Source organism: Cyprinus carpio, chromosome B23 (assembly GCF_018340385.1).
Source record: "Cyprinus carpio isolate SPL01 chromosome B23, ASM1834038v1, whole genome shotgun sequence".
NCBI lineage: Eukaryota > Metazoa > Chordata > Actinopteri > Cypriniformes > Cyprinidae > Cyprinus > Cyprinus carpio.
The window spans coordinates 24,319,673-24,343,834 of NC_056619.1; the positions used below are offsets into that span (position 1 = coordinate 24,319,673).

At 33.6% G+C, this 24,162-nt stretch overlaps 1 protein-coding gene across 3 annotated transcripts in view; it reads left to right on the top strand.

The window, feature by feature from the left end:
- Positions 1-23,899, top strand: part of acap3a (ArfGAP with coiled-coil, ankyrin repeat and PH domains 3a) — a 65,097-nt gene extending 41,198 nt beyond the window's left edge. Inside the window, exons 5-21 of one of the 3 annotated variants that reach the window (XM_042750091.1) lie at positions 1,269-1,280; positions 9,623-9,735; positions 10,856-10,907; positions 11,370-11,470; positions 11,559-11,670; positions 12,286-12,494; positions 14,983-15,052; positions 15,169-15,263; positions 15,357-15,574; positions 15,743-15,844; positions 17,240-17,332; positions 17,439-17,659; positions 17,827-17,936; positions 18,538-18,648; positions 19,199-19,260; positions 22,965-23,067; positions 23,196-23,899. In XM_042750091.1, coding sequence (XP_042606025.1) covers positions 1,269-1,280; positions 9,623-9,735; positions 10,856-10,907; positions 11,370-11,470; positions 11,559-11,670; positions 12,286-12,494; positions 14,983-15,052; positions 15,169-15,263; positions 15,357-15,574; positions 15,743-15,844; positions 17,240-17,332; positions 17,439-17,659; positions 17,827-17,936; positions 18,538-18,648; positions 19,199-19,260; positions 22,965-23,067; positions 23,196-23,202 — 1,791 coding nt within the window. In that variant the 3' untranslated portion in view covers positions 23,203-23,899. Of the gene's footprint in view, positions 1-1,268; positions 1,281-9,622; positions 9,736-10,855; positions 10,908-11,369; positions 11,471-11,558; positions 11,671-12,285; positions 12,495-14,982; positions 15,053-15,168; positions 15,264-15,356; positions 15,575-15,742; positions 15,845-17,228; positions 17,333-17,438; positions 17,660-17,826; positions 17,937-18,537; positions 18,649-19,198; positions 20,205-22,964; positions 23,068-23,195 lie in introns of those variants that run through there. The other 2 variants (XM_042750090.1, XM_042750092.1) reach the window with 2 other exon arrangements.
- Positions 23,900-24,162: the final 263 nt, after the last annotated feature.

Here is a 24,162-nt window from a genome sequence, read left to right on the forward strand (position 1 = left end):
AACTTTGCAAAACTAGGTTAAATAAGATAAAAGCTGTGGTGCTCATGCCACGATTCAAGTTCGAGTCTGGCTTGCATCGTATTCCCAACTTCATCGTGTTTTCTATCTATTTTTCAATCATTAAAAGGAAGACAGAATGTGGACTTTAGCCCAGAGTTATTTAAAGATACCTTTTCAGTTTCCTTCAGTGTTTGTACTCCTGTTCTTCTGGCAGGAGCAGAAAAGATCTTCTGTCCTCGAATGTTCCTGTTATTAATGATGTTGGGCTGACGGGAAGTGGATATATTTTGGGCGAACAGAAAATAGAGCTTGCTGAAGTGCATTAGAAGATTTTTAGCAAGTGCTCTGACAGCTTTTGACACCTAGTTCATCACCTTTCTGTAAAAACATTTATAGACGGATATCTACATCATATTTGCTCCTGTATCATGATTCCATGGACACCTAAACTCAGGCTTTTCTGCAAAACAGATATTTCTAATATTTTTAATATATTCTATGATTAATATTCTATAATTATTTTTAATTCATTATTTTAAATTAATTTTAATTCTATAATTTAATGTCTAATTATAATTTATTATTATTGTTATTATAGACAGCAGTGTTATTTTAGTACTAATATATTGTTATAGTTTATCAATATTTTGAATCAGCTTTTATTTAAATTTTAATTAAATTTTTAGTAATTTTATTATGTACTTTTTTGTTATGTATTTTTTATTATTATTATCATTATTTTATATATTCTTATTCAGGTTTAATTAATTTTATTTCAGTTTTAGTTTTATTTCCTTTTTTTCTGTTTTTAGTGCTTCTACAAACTTATTTCAGATGATTTTTGCTTAGCTAAAAAAAAATCATCTAAATTAATATTTTAATTTATTTCAGATTTATTTCAATTAACAAAAATGTTTGTTTTAGATTTAATTACAGAAAACAACCCTGCAAAACACACTATATTGTATACTTCAAATAAATTACATCTTTTGTGCAATTTCAGTTTTAAGAGATCTTTTGTTATTTTGTGAAGTACAAAAAATATTTTTAGGTTATTAATTTTTCAGTCTACTGTAGGCAGTTAATGGGAAAAACTGAGTTTGCACTAAGCATAGTTAAAAACAACCTTAGAAATTCAAAGCACTTTATTCTGGAAGTAAAGTTATGCATATTTTTATCCCAGTATAACATGTCAAATTATTTCTAATCTTCATTTTTTTCTGTTTTCTTTCATATGGTGCTCTGGGATTGTCTTCGTCTTGATTTAGACACTGTTACAGGTGAGCATTTTACTTTAACCCCCATCAAACGTGGCTGTAAACATTTTTATGTGACTTTTAAGATGGAAGCTATAAATAATCATCTGTGCTCAGATGGATTTTTATGGGGGAAAAAAGTGTAGTTTTGCTCGTAATTCTGACCCAAATCCTGTGTTGTGTAACTGATGATATAATTACAGTTCAGTGAGACTGATTGATTTGTCCTACAAACATATCTGGCTTATGTAACGGCTGTTGGCTGTCCCATCAACCTCCACTCAACACAGTAATTATTTAGTATGTTTCTCCCTCTATGGATTTTTTCAGTTCCTTACTGCGGTTGATGAGAAGAGCAGACGTTTCTCTTTGTGCATTGTTTAAGAGATGCTTTCTGGGACTGCTTTGGATGCGGTTGATCTCAAGAAACACTCGCGATCCATCACAGCAATTACCCACAAACTGTGGTGACAGTTCTGGGCTGATGGCATCAGAGAGGAGCATATGGTCTCAGAGCCACTTTAAGGAGAAACGTACCCATAATTACATAATGTTGTGATTTTTAAACCACAGAAGCCTGTTCTGTTTCTGGGTAATTGTCTAAGCTCATATCCTCCTGTCTGTCACAAATCCTTTGGTAGTTCTTACGAAACTGCTTGAAAGTGTTATGAAGTGTCTCTTTCACCACAAATCTGTCCCTGAACATCAGTAAAACCCATTATTGACCCACAGGAATCGCTGGAAAGGGCAGAACCTAATAGAATCTGAGCTACAAACAGGAGGACGTGATTGAAATGGATCTTTTCTATTAGCCTATCCTAGCTTTTTTTGGGGTGAAGTGCAGTTTTCAGTGCAATACTGTAAATTTTCATTCGATTTGTAACAAATGCCAGTGAAAAAATGGGCCAAAATCTGATTTTATTGAATAAACATTATTGTTAGAAGTAGATTTTTATGTTTTGAGAGAATGTGAGTGGTGTAAAACCCACAGTCACAATGCTAAGGTGTTATATGTGGTTGCCAGGATGTTGGTAGGTGGTTACTAAGGTATACTGAATGGTTTCTACGGTGTTCTGAGTGGTTGCTATGTGGTTGATTACTGATCCAAGTCAAAAAATCCACCCTAAAGTCCCTTTCTGGATTTAAGTGGTTGCTAGGGTGTTCTGAGTGGTTGCTGGGGTCTTCTGGGTGGTTGCTAAGTGGTAACTAGGTTGTTTTGAATGATTGCTAGGTCGCTGATTACTGGTCCAAGTCAAAAAAGCCCACCCTAAAGTCTCTTTCTGGATTGAAGTGTTTGCTACAGTGTTCTGAGGGTTGCTAAGGTGTTCTGAGTGGCTGATAGGTGGTTGTTAGGGTGTTTTGAGTGGTTGCTAGGTAGTTTCTTGCTTGTCAAAGTCAAAAGAGCCCACCTAAAAGTGTCCTTCCAAAATAAGTGGTTGCTAGGGTGTTATAAGTGGTTGCTAGATAGCTGCTTACTGGTCCAAGACAAAAGAGTCCACCTAAAAGTCTCTTTCTGGATTAAGTGGTTGCTAGGGTGTTCTGAATGGTTGCTAGGGTGTTTTGCATGGTTGCTAGGGTGTTTGAGTGGTTGCTAGGTCATTGATTACTGGTCCAAGTCAAAAAAGCCCACACTAAAGTCTCTTTCTGGATTAAGTGGTTGCTATGGTGTTCTGAGTGGTTGCTAGGGTGTTTGAGTGGTTGCTAGGTTGTTGCTTACTGGTCCAAGTCAAAAGAACCCACCCTAAAATCTATTTCTGGATGAAGTGGTTGCTATGGTGTTCTGAATGGTTGCTAGGGTGTTTTGCATGGTTGCTAGTCAAAAAAGACCACACTAAAGTCTCTTTCATTACTAATCCAATTAAAAAAATCCCACAATTGGTTGCTTGGTGGTTGCTATGGAGTGAGGGGTGTTCTGAGTGGTTGCTAGGGTGTTGAGTGGTTGCTGGTCATTGCTTACTGGTCCAAGTCAAAAGAACCCACCCTAAAATCTATTTCTGGATGAAGTGGTTGCTATGGTGTTCTGAATGGTTGCTAGGGTGTTTTGCATGGTTGCTAGGGTGTTTAAGTGGTTGCTAGGTCGTTGATTACTGGTCCAAGTCAAAAGAACCCACCCTAAAATCTATTTCTGGATGAAGTGGTTGCTATCTAGGTCATGGTTGCTAGGGTGTTTTGCATGGTTGCTAGGGTGTTTGAGTGGTTGCTAGGTCATGGTTACTGGTCCCAAGTCAAAAAAGCCCACACTAAAGTCTCTTTCTGGATTAAGTGGTTGCTATGGTTGCTAGGGTGTTTGAGTGGTTGCTAGGTCATTGCTTACTGGTCCAAGTCAAAAGAAAACCACCAAAATCTATTCTGGATGAAGTGGTTGCTAATGGTGTTCTGAATGGTTGCTAGGGTGTTTTGCATGGTTGTGGGTGTTTAAGTGGTTGCGATTACTGGTCCAAGTCAAAAAAGCCCACACTAAAGTCTCTTTCTGGATTAAGTGGTTACTGTGGTGTTCCGAGTGGTTGCTTGGTGGTTGCTATGGAGTTCTGAGTAGTCGCTAAGTGGTTGATTGGGTGTTCTGAGTAGAGGTCTTCACGGGTCCTAAAATTTGTACCCGAACCCAAAGAGACCCGTAAATGTGCTACATGGAACTGACCCGGACTTATATTTTATTTGAAAGTGGGACCCAAACCCATGCAGACCCGAGAAACACCTTAAATGTACTACTCAGACCCGATGTGGACCCGACCATTATTCAAAAGTTGGACCCGCACCTGGCTGGGAAGACTGATTGGCACATATTGCCCATTTGGCAATAACAAAAAAAAAACTGAAAGAGCCTTCTTAATAAACTTTTTATTCCAGTTTCAAAAGTCTACTTGCTGTCACGTTAGGTGACGGATGACAGATTTTTTGCATCTCAAGTCAACTTCGACTGTTGCGTTTACCCTTTTGAACTACAATAACAAAACTTTTTGTTGATTAGTCAACTTCGACTGTTGCGTTTACCCTTTTGAACTACAATAACAAAACTTTTTGTTGATTGTAATAAAGACTCTGAGCAAATATTTATAGCAAAAAATGCACAAAACAAGAAGTGAGGTCACACATGTTTTTTTCACCTTATTTCCTGCTCACACTTTTCTCATCCTAATTTTACGAGTTGCAAGTTACAAAACATATGCAAAGTGCTGACTGTCACTGATCACTGGCGGGTGCAGTGTTCTCCGATCGACTCGTGGTGTTACACACAATGTTAAACAGACCCGGGACCCGAAGTAATAGATTGGGATCTGACCTGGAGACAGCTAACCATTTAAAATACAGACCCGAACCCATACGGGTCCCGGGTCCTCCGTGAAGACCTCTAGTTCTGTGCAGGTGCTAAGTGATTGTAAAGGTGTTTCAAGTGGTTGCTAGTTGCTTACTGGTCCAGGTCCGAAAAATCCACACTAAAGACTCTTTCTGTATTAAGTGGTTGCTAGGATGTTCTGAGTGGTTGCTAAGTGGTTGCTAGGGAGTTTTAAATGGTCTCTAGGTGGTCTCTAAGGTGTTCTGAGTTTTGTTCATTATCAAACTATTACTGGTGTTATCAGTCTTTACAGCATAATAAACAAACCTATTACTCATGAAATAAAAATCAGCAAAACCAAATATATCAAAACGCAAATAAAATCACAAGATATTCACAACTGAAGACAGTCATCTCTAAAGGAACAGAGTGTCACCCAGCCAGTCATCTCTAAAGGAACAGAGTGTCACCTAGTGTGTGATGTTAAGATTAATGATGCTTCACAGACTGATTAATTATAGTGTTTCTGTAATTACAGTAGATAGAGGTGGTATTTTTTTACAGTGTCAGATGAAGTGAGCATGATGTTCTTGAAGTCTCCATTGATGCCCAGCAAGTCAAACTGCAGTTCTTACAGCTTCACAGCACTTCACTACAAACAAGACGCCCTGAATTTGAGTTTTAATATTTCATCCTGTGTTTTTATCCCACTGGAATACTTTAAATTTTGATAGACTTTGTAGTTGAAACAGACGATGGCTTTTATAAGCGCACACGTCATCAGCAGCTCCTAAAATAGCGCCGCTTGTCTTCTGCAGTCTTACAATGTTTTGTGAGATGCTGCACAGAAGATTCTTCAGCCACAGCTGACAGGTATTGAAATATTCTGCTTTTTAATTACATTTTTCGAAAGATTAACATTCGCATTTTGGTTAATTGCTCTTTTAAATGATAGTGAGAAATCTTTTTACACTGGCGGTCAAATGAAGCTTAGTTTTGTTGTGACAGGCTTGATGGGTCATGAACTGAACATCAATGATTTATTAAATAATAATATTTTTGCTATATATATATTTAAAAAAAAAAATATTTTAAGCAATATAGTATTAAGTATATTTTTATATTATAATTTCATGACATGAAATAAAACATTTTATTACATTTTTAAATATCGTTTAATGACGTTTCTAACTATTTGCATGTACATAGTCTGTTTGCACTTTATAATATTTCTTAATAACTAAGAAAGTTATTTAATTTATGTATTTTTTTTTACATATTTATTACATATATAATATTTTATATTATATATAAATATAGTTCAATGATATGTTTAGCTTTTTGCATACACATAATGTTTGCAGTTTGTTATATATTTAATAATATTAAAGAAAGTTATTATATTTGTTTTATATATTTCTTATATTTGTTTATATAAATGTTTTTATTTTATATATATATTATATATATATTATATATATATATATATTAATTTTATATAAAAAATAATATTTAAATATAATTGAATGACATTTCTAACTATCTGCATGTACATAATCTGTTTGCTTTTTGTTATAATATTTAATATTTTTAAAGAAAGTGATTTAATTTATATGTATTTTTATTTTTTACACTTATTTTTATGTAACTTTTTAAATGCATAATGTTTGCAGTTTGTTATATAATATTTAGTATTATTAAAGAAAGTTAAATAACATATATATTTTTTAAGATATTTACATATATTTGAATGACATTTCTAACTATTTGCATGTACATAATCTGTTTGCAGTTTGTTATATTTAATATATTTAAAAAAAGTTATGCTTTATATATTATTTTGACACATTTATTTAATATATTTTATATATATTGTTATATATTTGTTTTATATACATTTTTAAATATATTTCAATATAGTTTAATAGCATTTCTAACTATTTGCATGTACATAATCTGTTTGCAGTTTGTTATAATTATAATATTTATTAGTATTGAAGTCATATTTATGTTATTTATTTTAGATTTTACATATTTTTTATATATGTATTTTATATAATATTATTTTTTATATTTAAATATAGTTTAATGACATCTCTTTGCTCTTACATAATCTGTTTGCTATTTGTTATAATAGTATTTAATATTATTAAAGAAAGCTCTCTTATTAAGTCTTATCAGAAGCGGCTGCACGGTGATTCCTGCGAGCCGGCAGCTGTATGGTAATGAGCTCTAGCAGCGGGCAGCAGTGGGCAGCAGTGGGCAGGTGGAATAACACATGATGGACTCATGACTCACTGCTGAAGCTCCGGCTGACTGTGAGAGCTGCCAGGCTGCGTGACTCACTCACAGAGCTGCACTGACTGCGTGCTTGATCGGGCTGCAAAACCATTTAGTTGAGCCCAGCTGCTTCTAGGGGATGCAATGATTTTAAAATACATAAAACATTTAAGGATGAAGATATCCGGCAGGTTGGACTTCACTTTGGTGAGTTGGTGCATTAATGCAGTTATTCTCTTTAGATTTTATAGCTAAATAGAATATAGTGGTAAAAAAAATTAAAATAGTTTCCTTTCTTCCTTTTCAGGATTTTTACCTATTAATCTCTAATTTCTTTGAGTATGCATACATTATAATGGCATGCATTTATTTTATAATTTTTTATAGTAGTTTTGGAGTTAAGCATCATTACAAATGTATTTCTACATAGCCCATGTAGACTGTTCTTTTATATTCAAAATCTGTCCTATATGTTAGATTATGTGTGAGTTAAAGTATATTACATATAACAATACTATTAAATTATATTATATTATACCTAATATATGATTGTGTTATATTATATTGTTGATTTTCTGTATAGTTTTGTGCATAAAATGTATACATTTTAGAATTTATGAATAAAATGCACATCTATGTACAATGTAATTGCACAAAACCGCAGAAAATTATTATATATAATTTTTATTTTTAGAATAAATTTTTCTTTATATATATATATATATATATAATATATATATATATATATATATATATATATATATATTATGGCTTTTTTTTCAGTACATTTATATCCATCTTTCTCTCTCTATTTACATATATACTTTACTTAATTTTTCTGCTTTTTGAATGGATTTAAGGGTATGGAGCCTAACTGCATTACATGCATGTGTATTTAAATGTGTGGGAACATGAGAAATCAGCAGAGCGAGTGAAAGGGAGGGTGTTTCTGTACCATTCAGAACTTGAGTGAAGCATTTAGTCCCTGGCTGTAAGGAAACACAACTGAATGGATGTGAATGTTTGAACAGTCACCCTGCTGAGGATTTGGGTAAAATGAGTGACTATAAATAAGCCTTATTGTCACAACCAGTTTAAGCAGAAGAAAAGACTAGAGCTTTACATTTTCCGATGCAAATGTACCACACCACAATGCTGAGTGGATACTGGTGTATTCTGGGTGGTGTTTGCTTTGATTTCTTCCGTGATTATATTAAACAGCAGTGTCTCACATATTTAATCAGGGAACGTGGAGTGATGTTGCGCAATTTTGTTTAAGATGCAAGAGCGCAGTGTTTGTGTTCAAAGAGCTCTTTCAGCAGAAGGTCCATTCCTGCTGCTGAAGTGTTGATGCAGCTTTATCTTGAGGTCTTCAGAGGGTTCACGAGAGGCCAGAACGCTTTGAAGGTTTTGACAAAGCTGCCACAGACAGATAGGAAGCTGAAGGCTGGGACTTTTCAAGGATGTTTGTTTGGGTTGTGAAATGATCTAGTTATGAAGACGTGATGAATGACTCTGTTGATCTCTAATCAGTGTGGCGTCAGTGCAGTTTTCAACATGCTGACATACATCTGCTGTAGGGTTTACTTTTCAACCGTTTTTGCTCAGAAATTGCTAGTAAATTTCACTATTAATTATAAATATAGAAAATTTGAAATATTTTCTTTTAAAGCAAAAGTCTTTTTAATATTATTTTTTACAGTGCAGTTTTGATTGTTTTTATTTTACTTTACCCAAACATTTCAATCATACAGTATTACGATTTCCACAAAAATTTTAGGCAGCACAACTGTCTTCAACATTGATAATAATCAGAAATTTGACTTGAGCAGCAAATCAGTGTATTAAAATGATTTCTGAAGGATCATGTGACTCTGAAGACGGGAGTAATAATGCTGAAAATTCAGCTTTGCATCACAGAAATAAAATACATTTTAAAATATATTAATAAAGAAAACAGTTGTAATAATTGAATCAAATTTTGATCAAATAAATGTCACCTAGGTAAGAATAAGAGACAAAAGCATTAGAAATCTTAATTATTCCCAACTTTTGGCCAGTACTTTATGTCATTTAGTATCAGAGGAATTAAAAAGTTAATGAGTTCATATTAAGATCTCTGACATTTAATTGCGTACTTTGGTTTTTTTATTTAACTTTCAGTAAATCTGAATCAGACAATATTCTCCGATTATACAATAATACCCTACATTCTCAGAATACCTTTCAGTTTGCTGAACTTCTAACTCAACATCCAAATCACTATACTTTTATTAGTCTTTCCCCTGGAATCACTTCTGCCTGGAGCTTTTGACATCTCGTTGAGTATATAATGGTATAGCATTAAGCACGTGTGACGGCTGACAGCGTGTCATTCCTCCACTCAGAGATAATCAATATAAATGACCTGAGCGCAGGAGGTTGTTGTCATAAGGACCTCCTGTGATGATTCAGGGCTGAGAGCATTGAGTGTGCTGCCATTATTGTGAGTGGTGAGTGTGAATACAGTATGTGAAGCTCTTCGGTGGTCATCGGTTGGATATGCTCAGATGCTTACGCAACTGCTTGCGTCATCGTCAAAAAGCTCTGGTGGGACATCTGAGAGCGTTGGATGAGTCACTCCAAGTGTGTGTTGTAGATACATAGAGAGAAAGTGTTGTGCATCTGCTCCACTTACAGCCTCCTGTTTAATAATGAAGCATTATCACAGACAGAATGTAATGTATTTTTATTGCATTGGTGGTTCATGTATATGGCCGTCACTTGATGTTTGTCTCTTGTTCTAATGCTCCACTATCGTTTTGTCATTCAGGACTTTGCGTATGAAGACCCAAAGTTGGAGTTTAATGTGGATGCGCCCAATGGATTGGTGATGGAGGGCTATCTGTTCAAAAGGGCCAGTAATGCCTTCAAAACTTGGAATAGGTAATTGAATTAATTACATTTACTCATTGAATTGTATCTGCCATAGTAATCCCATATAGCTTGATCATGAATCTGAATATTCCTGGTTTGCTTTTAATCAGGCATGCAACTAGGTCAGGAATGCAAAAATATGCAAGAAAACAAAAATCTGAATTATTTAGGGATGGACTGATGTTTTGCATAACAATTCTGGCTTGATGCTGATATTATTTTAGTGTTATAGATATTTACATTCTATGGTATCTTGTTGAGATAAATACAAAATTAAAGTCATTTTAAATTCTACAAGTGAATTTTGGCATCACAACATTAAAGTATGGTAAGAAAAAATCATAATTTTGAGACTTGATTACAATTAACAGTGTTATTAAATTATTTATTATTCTTATTATTTTTTTAAATTGTTATTTATTAAACAATTGTGTTATTGAATTATTTTAAATTATATTTTTTAAAGAATAACTTTGAGTCAGCTAATGATAGTAAAAGAAATATAAAAGTAAAAACTGAGGAAGTCAGCATGAACTGTTAAATATCCAATATCAATATCCATAAAAAAATTAATAAAAGTGTTATTTAAAAAATATATTATTATTATTATTATTATTATTATTATTATTATTTATTTAAATTATTATTAATTAATCAATTGTGTTATGGAATTATTTTAAATAGCTTTTTTATGGATTAACTTTGACTTAGATGAAAGGTAATAAAAGTAAAAACTGTGGAAATGACTATTAAATTATATATAAATTATGACTATTTTATATATATATATATATATATATATATATATATATATAATATATCAATAGTATATAATTATATATATAATTTAATAGTTATATTTATATATATAATATATATATATATATATATATATATATATATATATATATATACATATATATATCATTTACACCATTAAAAATCCCTAATATCTATCAATAATCATTATAGTAACAATATCATTATATAGTAAAATTATGTATTATTTAACATTTTTGAAACGTAGCATGCCTATGATTAGTTATTATATTTAAAAAATAAATAAATAAAAAAGTAATTAGTAACTAATTCCTTATCTCTTAAATCCCTGTATTGCTTCTTTTTTCAGGCGCTGGTTTTCCATCCAAAACAGCCAGCTGGTGTATCAGAAGAAACTAAAGGTGAGCTTAAATCAGCATTTAGTAAGTGGACGCATTAGTCTCAGCAGTTTGGATGGGTTAAGTAATCTGTCTTTGATTTTAACGAGCAGCTTCATTATACAGTACCTAGAGAGAATGTTCTGAGTTCGTGTCAGCTCACAATCAATGCTGGTGAATCTTCACCTCACAGGTCACTGAGCTGTTAGATACAGCAGTTGTAGTTTAGCCAGGCAGCATATCTCCAGAGCACTCAGTCTTTTTTAAAGATAACAAACTCGTTCCCCGACAAATCAATGCATGCACACAGCACTGCCTGCTCTTCATCTGTTTGGAGAACGTCCATTTATTTCAGTCCAAATTCTTGCTCAGGGAAGCCTGATGCAGTGCTGTTTAATGCACTTCAGAGTGAAGGCGGTTTATTTAGAGCGCTTTTCTTCAAGTCAGCACATTTACAACCGTATTGAAGCGTCTTCTCCTCCACAGGATTCGCTGACGGTTGTTGTGGAGGACTTGAGACTCTGTTCTGTCAAACCTTGCGAGGACATCGAGAGGAGGTTCTGTTTTGAAGTCGTGTCACCTACCAAGTAAGTAAAGCTCAAACTTTAGATTATAATAAAGACTCTTGGAGCTGTATAACTAGTAGTAATCTTGTTGTATGGATGTGTATTGTAGGAGCTGTATGCTACAGGCGGAGTCAGAGAAACTCCGGCAGGCCTGGATCCAGGCGGTTCAAGCCAGCATCGCCTCAGCGTACAGAGAGAGTCCAGACAAGTATTACATTGAGGTTTGTACAGTCTACATGCTTAATCACTATAACAAAGCATGAGCACTGGTTGGATCAGTTAAAAAAACTCAATTAAGCTTGTGTAATATCCCTATTTTATTTTTTTTCTACCTTATGCTGTCTTGTAAGAGTGTAGTTGTTCCAGTGCAAACATTTCACACTGTTGTCAGGTAGATTCAAAATGCAAACAAAATACAGTAAGAAAAATCATTAAATATATTATGTTTAATTAATTTACATGTTATCAATAAAACGGTACAGAATGATTTACAAGTAAACAATTGATTGTTTTTGAACTAATTCCTTGAATTAATAATTATTAGGCTTCAATAAAAATTATATTTTTAAAACAATATTGATAATATTAGTAATAATAACAATAATAAAAAAGTTATCATCGTTATTATTAGGCAATTTTAAAGGAATTTTTAGGAAAAATTAAAAAATTCTAAAAATGTAACTAAATGAAGAATATTTTTTTAAACCTTTTTGATGAGCACAAATGGATCAGTAAGTCTGTTATATATTATTTTGCCACTAATATTTAAAGTTTATATGTTCTATTTTCCCCCAAATAGCTACTAATAATGTGCTGTTTTGTGTGTCTGTCTGCAGCGTTTGGACCGGACCGCTTCTCCCTCCATCAGCAGTATCGACTCAGCAAACGAGCCCCGAGAGCGCAGCGGCAGGGGCGAGAGCATTCTGCAGCGTATCCTGTGTCTGCCGGGAAACCAGCAGTGCTGTGACTGTGGGCAGGCCGACCCGCGCTGGGCCAGCATCAATCTGGGCGTCCTGCTCTGCATCGAGTGCTCCGGCATTCACAGGTAAGGCATGGAAGAGATCGGAATCATGCTCCATTACACCAAAAGAAAAGGTCTGTGATGTCTGAGTTTAGTTTGTCTCGTGACCAGCTACAGTAAACACGCCGTGTTGCTCCCCCCTTGGCTCAGTCGGGTTTCCTAATTGGATTAGGTCAGATTTAATTCTCTCATTAGTCAGAGGAAAGCCAGCGACCATAGGGCTGTCAGGACAAGAGAGAAGGTCAGCGACTGTGGTTACTTTCCTCCAGACACACAGTGATGAATATCAAGACATGAACATAATAATAATAATAATAATAATAATACAATTTTTATTATTATTCACAATTTATGAAAACTAGTTTTGCAATGGATGGAACTGCCTGAATAATAGTAATAGTAATAATAATAAAAATTAATACCAATTTATACAAAATTGTTTTGCAATGGAAATGGTAGAATTATAATTACTATTTAATGTTGTTGTTGTTGAAAAAAAATAATAAAAAAAAAAAATTAAAATTATAAAAAAAAAATAATTCAAAAATAATATTCAAATAAAGTTGTTATAATAATAATAATAAAAATAAAATCAAAAAAAGTTGTTTTTTATATAATATTATTATTATTATTATTATTATTAAATGGTTGAATAATAATAATAGCAATATTAATTGTGAGCAATTTATGCAAAATTGTTTTGTAATGGAAATTGTAGAATAATCTAATAATAATAATAAATATTTCAGTATATGTTGTTATTATGATTATTATTAAATTGTTGAATAATATTAGTAATAGTAATAATATTTTTATTACTATTGTTTTCCTTTAATTACGTTATTATTATATTATATTATTATTATATATATTATATATTATATTGTTCAACCATTCCCATTGCAAAACAGTTTTGTATAAATTATGAAGTTGTGCATACTTAATAGTTAATCTTTTCATAGAGAAAAGTAGAGGTAATTTTAAATTTTAAAATTTGACAGTATTTGTGATTTCTTGCACCAAAAACAGTGGTAAACGTGACCATTTTCCACCCTTTCTTAAACTTTGCTCAATTTTAAAAGAGCAAGTAAAATCATATTTTATATATGACCCCTTTTAGGAGTTTATGAGATATTATAGCCTTTAGACCTAGTGAATATTAGATTCTGTTTTGAAACCCAAGACATGGCTATTTATGCAACCAGGCGCGTCTGGATTACCTTCTGGATATCTGGAGCTCACAGGAGTGTTTTGCTCCAGACAGTGTGGCTCACTATCACACAGTCTTCACCAGTTCTAACTAGGTTGCCTGGAAACGTACTGATCTAGTGGGCAGAATGCCCATTTACATGACAGCGTGGGCCTAGTGATGTCAGCTTGAGTGGGAAACATCTTGCTTGAATAGTTAGTGACTGGTGGGAGTTTGAAACACTTGGAAAACTTCAGCAGCTCAGATCAGAATCATTTCTCAAGTTTACAGTCAGAGATTTACTGATGCTGCTGTTGTTTGTGTATTTGTGTCCTCTAACAGATCCAGTATGCCAAACGTTTTTTTTAATTAATGTGTTATTTTTGTTTTTTGGACACAGTAATATGTAGAGAATTATTAGACTACAAGAAAGAATAATAACCATCATTTTCATCCTGATTATCATTATTAATCGAATTTTATTTATGCCAAGTTATTTAATAAATAAGAACTATAAAAACAACATCCGTCATTATCATTATTTATGCAACTGTATTTATGCAAAAATGTTTAATAAGTTTAATGAATAATAACAACAAGCATAAAAAGAAAAGAATGATTACTAATCGTACGTAGGAGTTATTAATATTAATTTCTAATTGATTTGTCTGATAAATCTGGCATTGTGCATTACAAATATTGTCGTTTTAGATAAATAGTTTCCTTTCCTTTTAAATTGTTTCCCTTGTTTGTGAAAAAAGGTAAATATTTATAATAATTAATAATAACAATAAACATTGTTATTATCATCACTCTTATTTATGCAGTTTTATTTATGCAAATTAGATTTTTAATAATATTAATAACAATTAATATTAATAACGACAACCATCATATCATCACCATTAATGACATTTGTAATAATAATAATAATAGTATACTAAAATTATTGTTGTTGTTGTTGAAATGTTTTTATAATATTTAACTATTTTTATAATATTTAAACAATTTTGCATAAATAAAGTTGGCTAAATAACTATGATGATGGTAATGATTGTTGTTGTTATGAAATTTAATAAAGTTGTTTTGCAGTCGAAATTATTTCAAATGTTTTTTTGTTTAGTTTTTTTAGGTTGTGTGTACTATAATTTTGCATTATGTCAGCAGCATTGCACATATAATTTGTGGAGAAAACAATTCCAAAAGATGAGGGCTGAAAACAACAAAATACTATACAATAAAAAAAAAAACACAAATTAACACTAAACTTTATTTGTAAAACAAAATACTTTTTTCGACTAATGTTTTTCTATCTTTTCACAGGAGTTTGGGAGTACAATGTTCAAAGGTCCGTTCTCTCACCCTGGACTCATGGGAACCAGAGTTACTAAAGGTCTGCTCAAATATCTTTTAGGATTGTTTTCCTCCTAATCTCTCTTGTATGACCTTTCACTGTGACATGAGCAAACACGCTCTAAAATAACTGCGGTCTGTTCTGTTGCAATGCAGCTGATGTGTGAACTAGGAAACAGTATCATCAACCACATCTATGAAGGCAGCTATGAAGAGCAGGGCCTGAAGAAACCGGGACCCAGCAGCTCCAGGTGAGTGATGACTGATGAGGGACATTGACATTAGTGGCTCTTTTTCTGTAGATCTGAATGTTAAGGGGTTTAATTGCTGCCTTGATTTTTTAAGCAAGAAAAGGAGGCCTGGATCAAAGCGAAGTATGTTGAGAAGAAGTTCCTGAAGAAGATGATGACGGATGAAGTTATGGTCAATGGCGGGAGAAAATCTGAGCGGCGATGGAACCCCAGGAAATGCAGGAGACATAACAGCGCCACCACCGTCCCCAAAACACACCGCAAATACAGACAGGAGCCAGGCAGTGCGTCTCCTGCAACCCTTTCCTCAGGTAGTCAATACATTTTTTTTCTAATTAACTGTGCAAGAAAGTACCATGGTTGTACCATGTTTTTGGGGCTTTACCGTGCTGATAATACAATGGTACTGTGTGAATTGCTGTAATAGATGTGTTAGTTTTTTAAAAAAAGTGAAATTTTCCTCTCCCCCCCAAATTTAGCAACTGCTGCTCTGGAGAGAAAGTTCAGACGGGAATCCCTCTTTTGCCCGGATGAGTTGGACACCCTATTTTCATATTTTGACACTGGTTCAGGGCCTCGCAGTAAGTATTATATTCTGACCATGTTCACTTCCAAACTTGGTTTAAAGGGATACTTCACCCCAAAATGAATATTTTGTCATTAATCACTTACCCCCATGTCGTTCCAAACCCGTAAAAGCACCGTTCGTCTTCACAACACAATTTAAGATATTTTGGATGAAAACCTGGAGGCCTGTGACTGTCCCATAGACTGCCAAGTAAATAACAGTGTCAAGGTCCATAAAAGGTATGAAAGTCCTCATCAGGATACGCCATCTGCCGTCAGACGTGCAATCTGGGTTATATAAAGCGACGGGAACACTTTTTGTAAGCAAAGAAAACAAATATAACGACTTTATTCAATAATTCCTTTGTCCTTTGTCCGCGCCACAAGGATGCACTGTTTTATTTCAAATCAAAGCTAAATACACGTAGAAACAGCGCAAATTACTACTAGCGGATGACACAGAAGAGCATACGCAGCATACAGAGATAGGAAGAGACACAGAGGAGACTGTTGACAAGAAATTATTGAATAAAGTCCTTATTTTTGTTTTCTTCGCTTACAAAAAGTATTCCCGTCACTTCATATAACCCAGATTGCACGTCTGATGGCAGATACATTAATACCATAAACAAACACAGCTTTTACGGGTTTGGAATGACATGGGGTAAGTGATTAATGACAAAATATTCATTTTGCGGTGGAGTATCCCTTTAATTGCTTTGTTTTTTGTTGTTGTTTGTTTTTTTGTACTTTGTTTTTTCTTTACTTTTGTGGTTTTGCTTTGCTTTAATAATTGTTCATTTTTTTACTTTTGTGTTTTGCTGGTTTTGCTTGTTTTCATGTATAGTTTTGTTTTTTTTTTGTTTACTTTTGTTGTTTTTTGTTATGTTTTTATTTTTGCTTTACTTTGTTTTTGTTTACGTTTGTTGATTTGTGTTTTGCTTTGTATTGTTTTTGTTTACTTTTGTTGTTTTTTGTTTGGTTTGGAGTTTTGTTTTGCTTTGTTTTTTGTTATGCGTTTTGTTTTGATTTTGTTTTTTGTTTCGCCTTGCTTTTTCTAGTTGTTTACTTTTGTGACATTGCTTTATTTTAATTTTCTATGTTTTTGTTTGCTTTTGAAGTTTTGTTGACTTTTGTTTAGTGTTTTTTTGCTCAATATGTTGTTTACTTGTTTTGCTTTTGCTTTTTGCTTTGTTTTTTGTTTCTTTTTGTTTTGTTTTGTTTTTTGCTTTATTTTGTGCTTTTCTTTTGCATTTTCTGCTTTATAATGCTTTGTTTTTTTTGTACAATTTCATATAGTTGTGCAGCTGTGACACATAGTTTCATCATGTTTGCCGTCAGTGCACATTGGCTGTCATTGACGCTCTAGAGTGTAATGTGCCTGTGGTGGGCTTGTGTTGGTCCTGCAGGTCTGAGCAGTGACAGTGGGTTAGGTGGCAGTACTGACGGCAGCACTGACGTCTTGGTCTTTGAGTCTGTGGTGGACAGCGTCACAGAGGAGGGTGAGTGAAATACTGTGTGACTTGACGTGTTAACCAAGTGTTTGTTTTCCATACTGACTGTTGAAGCAGATGGATCATGTGTTCCATGTGTTTTTGTGATGTTCAGAGTGTGAGGTTTCTGAAGACTCCAGTAATGAGGCTGAACTGGAGCCGGAGACGTCAGATCCAGAGGATCTGAGAGAACTGGATCCAGGAGCGTTACTCTATAAGGCCTGTCAGGCACGAAATCTGCCTGTCATGGCTGAAGCTTTGGCACATGGAGCTGAAGTCAACTCAGTGAATGAAGAGGATGAGGGAAAAAGCCCCCTTATTAAGGCTGTGATTGGAGTGAGTCGTTACAAAAATATTCAGATGTACTGCACATGCACATATTAACAGTAACCTAGATAAGAAGTGACGGGAAACTTCCAGCTCATTTTAATGACATTTAAAATAACCATATGCCATTTTGTCATAGTAAAGCCCTAATCCTCTGTTTTCTTTAAAACATTCAGGGTTCCCTGATAGCCTGCGAGTTTCTGCTCCAAAATGGTGCAGATGTCAACCAAAGAGATCACAGGGGACGAGGCCCGCTGCATCACGCCACATATTTAGGTCATACTGGGTAAGTGCATGCTAAGTAACTCTGAGTAACTCTAATGAAACAGATTTTCAGATGCCTTTTGGTGCACTGTAATGTCAAAGAGATTTTATACAAATGGACATGAATGTCAACACAAAGTCATAATTACTGTACGAGCAGGAAACTCTGGATTTTCTTTAAGCCCTGCAGAAATAGTACTTCATCTTGCTCCAACCAAAGTTATTTGAATTCACCCGATGTTGTAATTACAACCTCCAACCCATAAAATACAAACTTCCCAGGAGGACTTGTCAAACTTCTATTATGTATTGTAATAATGAATATTTTTTATATTTATGTACTGTGGTATTTACAAGGTACTCCAAGACATTAGAAAGAATACCATGGTTTTACATCGGTATATGTCCATTGAACATGTTATGACAATGATGCATAGCCAATAAAACAAAAACGGTAATATCATGATAAGATGTCCAAAAAACATGGTAACACAATGATACTTCTGGTATTTATTTGCAAGTTCTCAGACGCTGTAGCATTTTTAGCAGCTGCGTATGCAGCTTCACATCAAATAAAATTTAAGCTTTTCTACAACTGTATTTTCTTTATCATGTGTTTCCAGTCAAGTGTGTTTGTTCCTGAAACGAGGAGCGACCCAGAACGATGGTGATGAGGATGGCCAGGACCCTCTCAGCATAGCGGTTCAAGCCGCTAACGCTGACATAGTTACTCTGTAAGTTAAAAAAATCCTATGCATGTGTGTTTGCTTTTATAAGTTTTACCCAGAAAATACACTATCGTTCAAAGGTTTGAAGTCAGAAAGATTGTTTAATCAAAGAAATTAGTCCTTTTATTCAGCAAGGATGCATTATATTGATCAAACATTTTTATTTGGTTAGACTGTCAAATAAATGCTGTAATCTGAACTTTATAATCATCAAGTAATACTGAAAGAAAACTACATTTCCACCAAATGTATTAAGCAGCACAACAGCAAATCAACATATTAAACACTAAAGCCTGGAGTAATGATGCTGAAAATTCAGCTTTGCATCACAGGAATAAATTACACTTTAAAGCATATTTAAATATAAAACAGTTATTTTAAATTGTAATAATATTTCACAATATAACTGTTTTTATTGTATTTTTGATCAAATATATGCAGCCTTAATGAGCAAAAGAGACTTTAAAAACATGAAAAATCTAACTGACCCCATACTTTTGAATGCTAGTGTATATACGAAATTGTACATTTGTAATTGTCTTTTCTCTCTCGACAGGTTACGTCTAGCACGTATGAACGAGGAGATGCGCGAGGCGGAGGGTCCGTTCGGTCAGCCAGGTCAATATTCTAGCAGCAGTCCCACAGAGCAGCAGTATAAGAAATGCATCCAAGAATTTATCTGTCTCAACATAGCCGAGTGCTAGAGAGCCCGGTGTAGTGCTTTCTACCATCATTCCCACCAAGAACTGCCAAGTATTTATATGTTTATCTGTAAAGATGGGCCAGTCTTGCTGGGGATTCCAGCTAAACCAGCTTTAGGTGGTTTTAAATGGTTGCTATCTGGTCAGAGTTGAACCAAGGTGGTTGATTAGGTGAACTTCCTGTCAAGTTTAACCTAACTTTTCTCAAACTGGTTAGGGCTGGTTAACCATGTTCCAGATCTGGTTACCTAGCTTGACTCTTTCACATGCTGCAGATTAGTCACAGGATTGACTGGCCACCATATTTTGGCCTACGAACAGTGGTGCTACTCATTTCAAGACAGTTTTTATATAATGAAGGTCACCTGTGATTGAGGTCATTGTGGTGGTATTGTCCAAATACTGATTATACAGACTATTGCACTCGCTGAGCTTACAGAGCCCTTACTAGTGTATCTAAACCGTTTGATGAACTAACTTTCAGCGTTAGCTTCTATACACACACCTGGCTGCACTTTCACTCTTCACTTACACTTCAAACAGTAGTATTCAGTACGTTAGGCATCTATTCTAACAGTGTTCTTCTAGTGGCATTTTTGTACACAAGGGGCTCTTAAAACGGTGTTTTCTGCTTGCAAACGCATGAGGGAGAGTGGGTTCAAAACTGTGATTTATTATATGTCATAAATGTATAATATGTCTAATCTACTAACTGAAATTGTGATTTTTGTCGACTAAAATGCCACTGTTATGCACTTTTTCTTAACTCCACTGTCGTTTTTGTTCGCTTTTTTTGGATGATGGTGTAGAAAATGCCTCAGACAGGATTTTTATGCTTTTCTTGAGTACCGCCCAGAGCAATAGTGCAATGATACGACATGATTTTTTTTTTTTTACTGTGGTAACAGATTGTATTTTTGTAACTTGATATACTTGTGAATTTTACCATTCGCAACCAAACTCCAGTTTAGACACCAAAAACAAAAAGTCCAGTTCGATGGCTGGGTGTTAAAATCAACAATTACTGTTCAGAAGTTTGGGGTCAGTATGATTATGTAATGTAAAGTCGCTCATGCTCATAAAGGCTGCATTTATTTAATCAAAAATACAGTCTTCAGTGTCACATGCTCCTTCAGAAATCATTCTAATATGCTGATTTTGTGATTTCTCATTATTATCAATGTTGGAAATAGTTAATATTTTCGTGAAAACATTGATGCATTTTTCCCCCCAGATTTTTTGATTAATAGAAAGTTCAAAAGAATAGCAATTTATTTAAAAATTGAAATCTTTTATAACATAATAAATGTCTTTTACGGTCACCTATGATCAATTTAATGCATCCTCCCTGAATAAAAGTATTAATTTCTTTAAAAACAAATCATACTGACCCAAAACCTAAACTGTAGTTTATGTTAATATATAATGTGGTAGATTTATCTTGAATTATTAATTTATGTTCTCTTCAGTGCATTGATTGCTGTTGCTCTGGTCTGTTTGGTTTCCTGCTGCTTTTTGTCCTTTATGAATCTGTGCGTGTTAATGAATTCTCATAATACAGTCACTTAAGGTTAAAGGATGAACTCCCATGATATACATATTAAATATTGGATGACATCGTAAGCAAGTTAACACGTGATGTCATATACACTGGGAGTCATAAATACAGTATATTCATGAGAGAAAGTTCACCTATAAATGTGTTGTCTGTAGTTTGTGAACAGGCTAGAGTACTGTAAAGTTTTCCCTGACATGTTTGGGGTGAAAGGTCATTGGTTGGTGTGTCATCTGTGTCTCGCTGGCCAATGAAATCATAGCACTTATTATTTAACGTGAACATTTTGTTTTGTGAATATCAAATCAGTATGACTCCCGAAGTGACAAATTAAATTTTGTGAACAATGCAGCCAAAGGGGCACCAATATTTAAAAATATATATATATACTGTATAACCAGAAATGTTCTAGATGGTGGCTGTAGCACATAAGCTTGCTTTCATATTTCTGCTTTTCTTTTCATGTTGGTGTCATTTGTAAAATATGTCTGAATATTGCATTACTGAACATTCTTCTGTTTTTCTTTTTGCTCTTCGTCTCTGCCTGTTTATCTGTTCTCTCCTCCTAAACAGAAAAGAAACATGACAATAAATGAAACGTGACTGAAGTACTAACTGCTTGTGCTTGCCTTCACTTCTCCTGCCTCTTTCTTCTCCGTAGTGCTTTGCTGTGTTAGTGTGCAGTATTATATAACCATCTGCATTAACTCAACTTACTGATTTGGCTGCTGTAAGTGAATTCCGTTTTTTTTTTTGAGATTTAATATGAAGATTTTTTAATCGTCAAATTCTGTTCTTGTGTTTGGGATCATAGAGACTCTGAGACTCTACATTTAAAATACTAATATTCATTTTGGTTCAAAAGTTCCTCTGACTGAATCAAACCCAAGAACATGAGGGTTAAAATTATATATTATGTATTAAATATATAATACACACATACCCTACTGTTCAAAAAATTTGAGGGTTGGTAAAAAGTCTTAAAGTCTCTTATGCTCATGCAAGGCTGCATTTATTTGATTACAAAATTCTGAAAAATAATATCGTGAAGAATATTATATTATTGTAATATTGTGAAATATTATTACAATTTAAAAAAGCTGTTTTCTATTCGGATATATTTTAAAATTTAATTTATTCATGATATAAAGCATCATTACTCCAGTCTTCAGTGTCAAATGATCCTTCAGAAATCATTCTAATATGCCGATTTACATTTCTTATTATTGTCAATGTTGAAAACAGTTATGTTGCCTTATATTTTTATTAAATAAAAGTATTAATTAAAAAAAAAAAAAACTTACGGTCCCCCAAAAGTTTAAACAATAGTGTATTATTATTATTGTTCTCAAATATACAATGCGTTTTTAATATTTATTTGAAAAGATGTCAGTTCAATTGCATTAATTGTAATCAAATCTAGCTTTTAAAGGAATATTCTAAGTTTAAAAAGAAAATAGTTTACCTTGTAAAATAACTCAAAATGCAACTGGTTTACAGTTTTCCTAAAGACTTTATTCAATTTCAATAGAACTTGTATTTAAAGAGGAATGTGACAGAACTCAAACTTTTATCTTTCTTTCAATGGTTGTTGTGCAGACATTAGTCAGTACGCATGAGTACCCATCCTGGGAATACTGGGACAGTCTCCTCATTGTAAATCAAGCATGAGAAATTCACACAGTTTAGCAAAGTGTTCAAGCCCACTCTTTGTCCCCTTCAAAGTTTCAGTTGTTACCATGGTTACCCCGATAGTACAAAGACCCTATACGGCACAAGAAGGCTCATTTTCATAGGGTTGCTTTATAGAGCCATTTCTGTCCCTTAAATTCTAACTCTAAATCTCTGAAGTGCATAAGAACTCACTGAAAACACTGTTATTGTAATAGACCGGACCTCCCTACTTTAGCATTCAGAGACCTGCTTTTGCATTAATAAAGCTTCTAACATAAGAGACTATTTACCATCTTTTTATATCGATTTATACAAAAGCATCCATTCACATTACAGCTGCATTTTAGGAGTTATATGTGCAGTCACGTTAACTGTGTTTGATCCCATTCTAGGTGACACCACGTACCTGGACATTTTCCGTGAGTTTTCCCACATGGCATCCCACAATCCTGAGAAGCTGAAACGGAGGAGTGTTCACTTCCGTCACTCCTTCAGGTAGTTAGATGATATCCATTAGGCATCTGTAAAATATAAATGATAATATGTTTTCATATATATATATATATATATATAAGTGTGATGATATATATAAATGATAATATGTTTTTCTTTTTTTAATCTAGAGTGTGACAGATCAAGCTCAGACTTTGGACACTACTCGTGCTGGAGCAGAAGACACTTTGACTAGCTGATATCATAAGTGTGATGAAGATGAGTGTGATAGACTTTAAACAATAATTATAGTCATGTTGAATGTTTGCAATTAATTTTAATGCTATTTTTGTATCTTTATGGGGTCAGCTGGACTAATCCCCAATGTTTTTGTCAATTTTCTTCATTTGTATTCTCCCTCTTTTAGCCATAAACAGTAAAAGGCACTTAATGGGGCACTATGTCAAAACATCTGCAATTTATGGTTTCATGTCTGCTAAACATATAATCAAAAAATCATGCATGCATGCAATGCTTTTTTATATTTAATTTCATCTCAATACTATTACAAGCATCACTATTATCCTCTATTATGAATCATATCCAGCGCTGATCATTTTTTTCTGTTTTTAAAGCAGTTGAAATAATAAGGAAGTTGTGTTTGGAGAATCTGCAGTGATTTTGTCTGTAGTGATGAATGTACTGTTTTGTATCGACTATGCTGGTATAGTCTATATATTTTATCTGTACAGCCACTATAAATCATTGCAAATTCAGATGCAGATATTATATATTGTCTTTTTAGATGCAAACTGATAATATATCATTAAATGGTGGTATTTTGTTAAAAATGCAAAAACATTGAGTGGACCTTTTGTTGTGGGAAATAAATATATCTCAAAAAATCTTTTTTTCAAGTTTTCTTGGGTTCATAAATTATAAATTAAAATGAGAATTTTGCTGCATGATAACCTGGGTTATTTACACATGTGAAGCATCAAGTAAAGATGGTAAATTATTTTTATTTGTTTTTTTGGTTACAGTATATTTTCCATAAAAATGTCTAAATGATTTTCCCCACACAATTTCATGTATTTCTGCTGGCCATTAAGAAGGACAAGTCATCTGATGGACAAGAGGGCTGAGAGTTAAATTCAG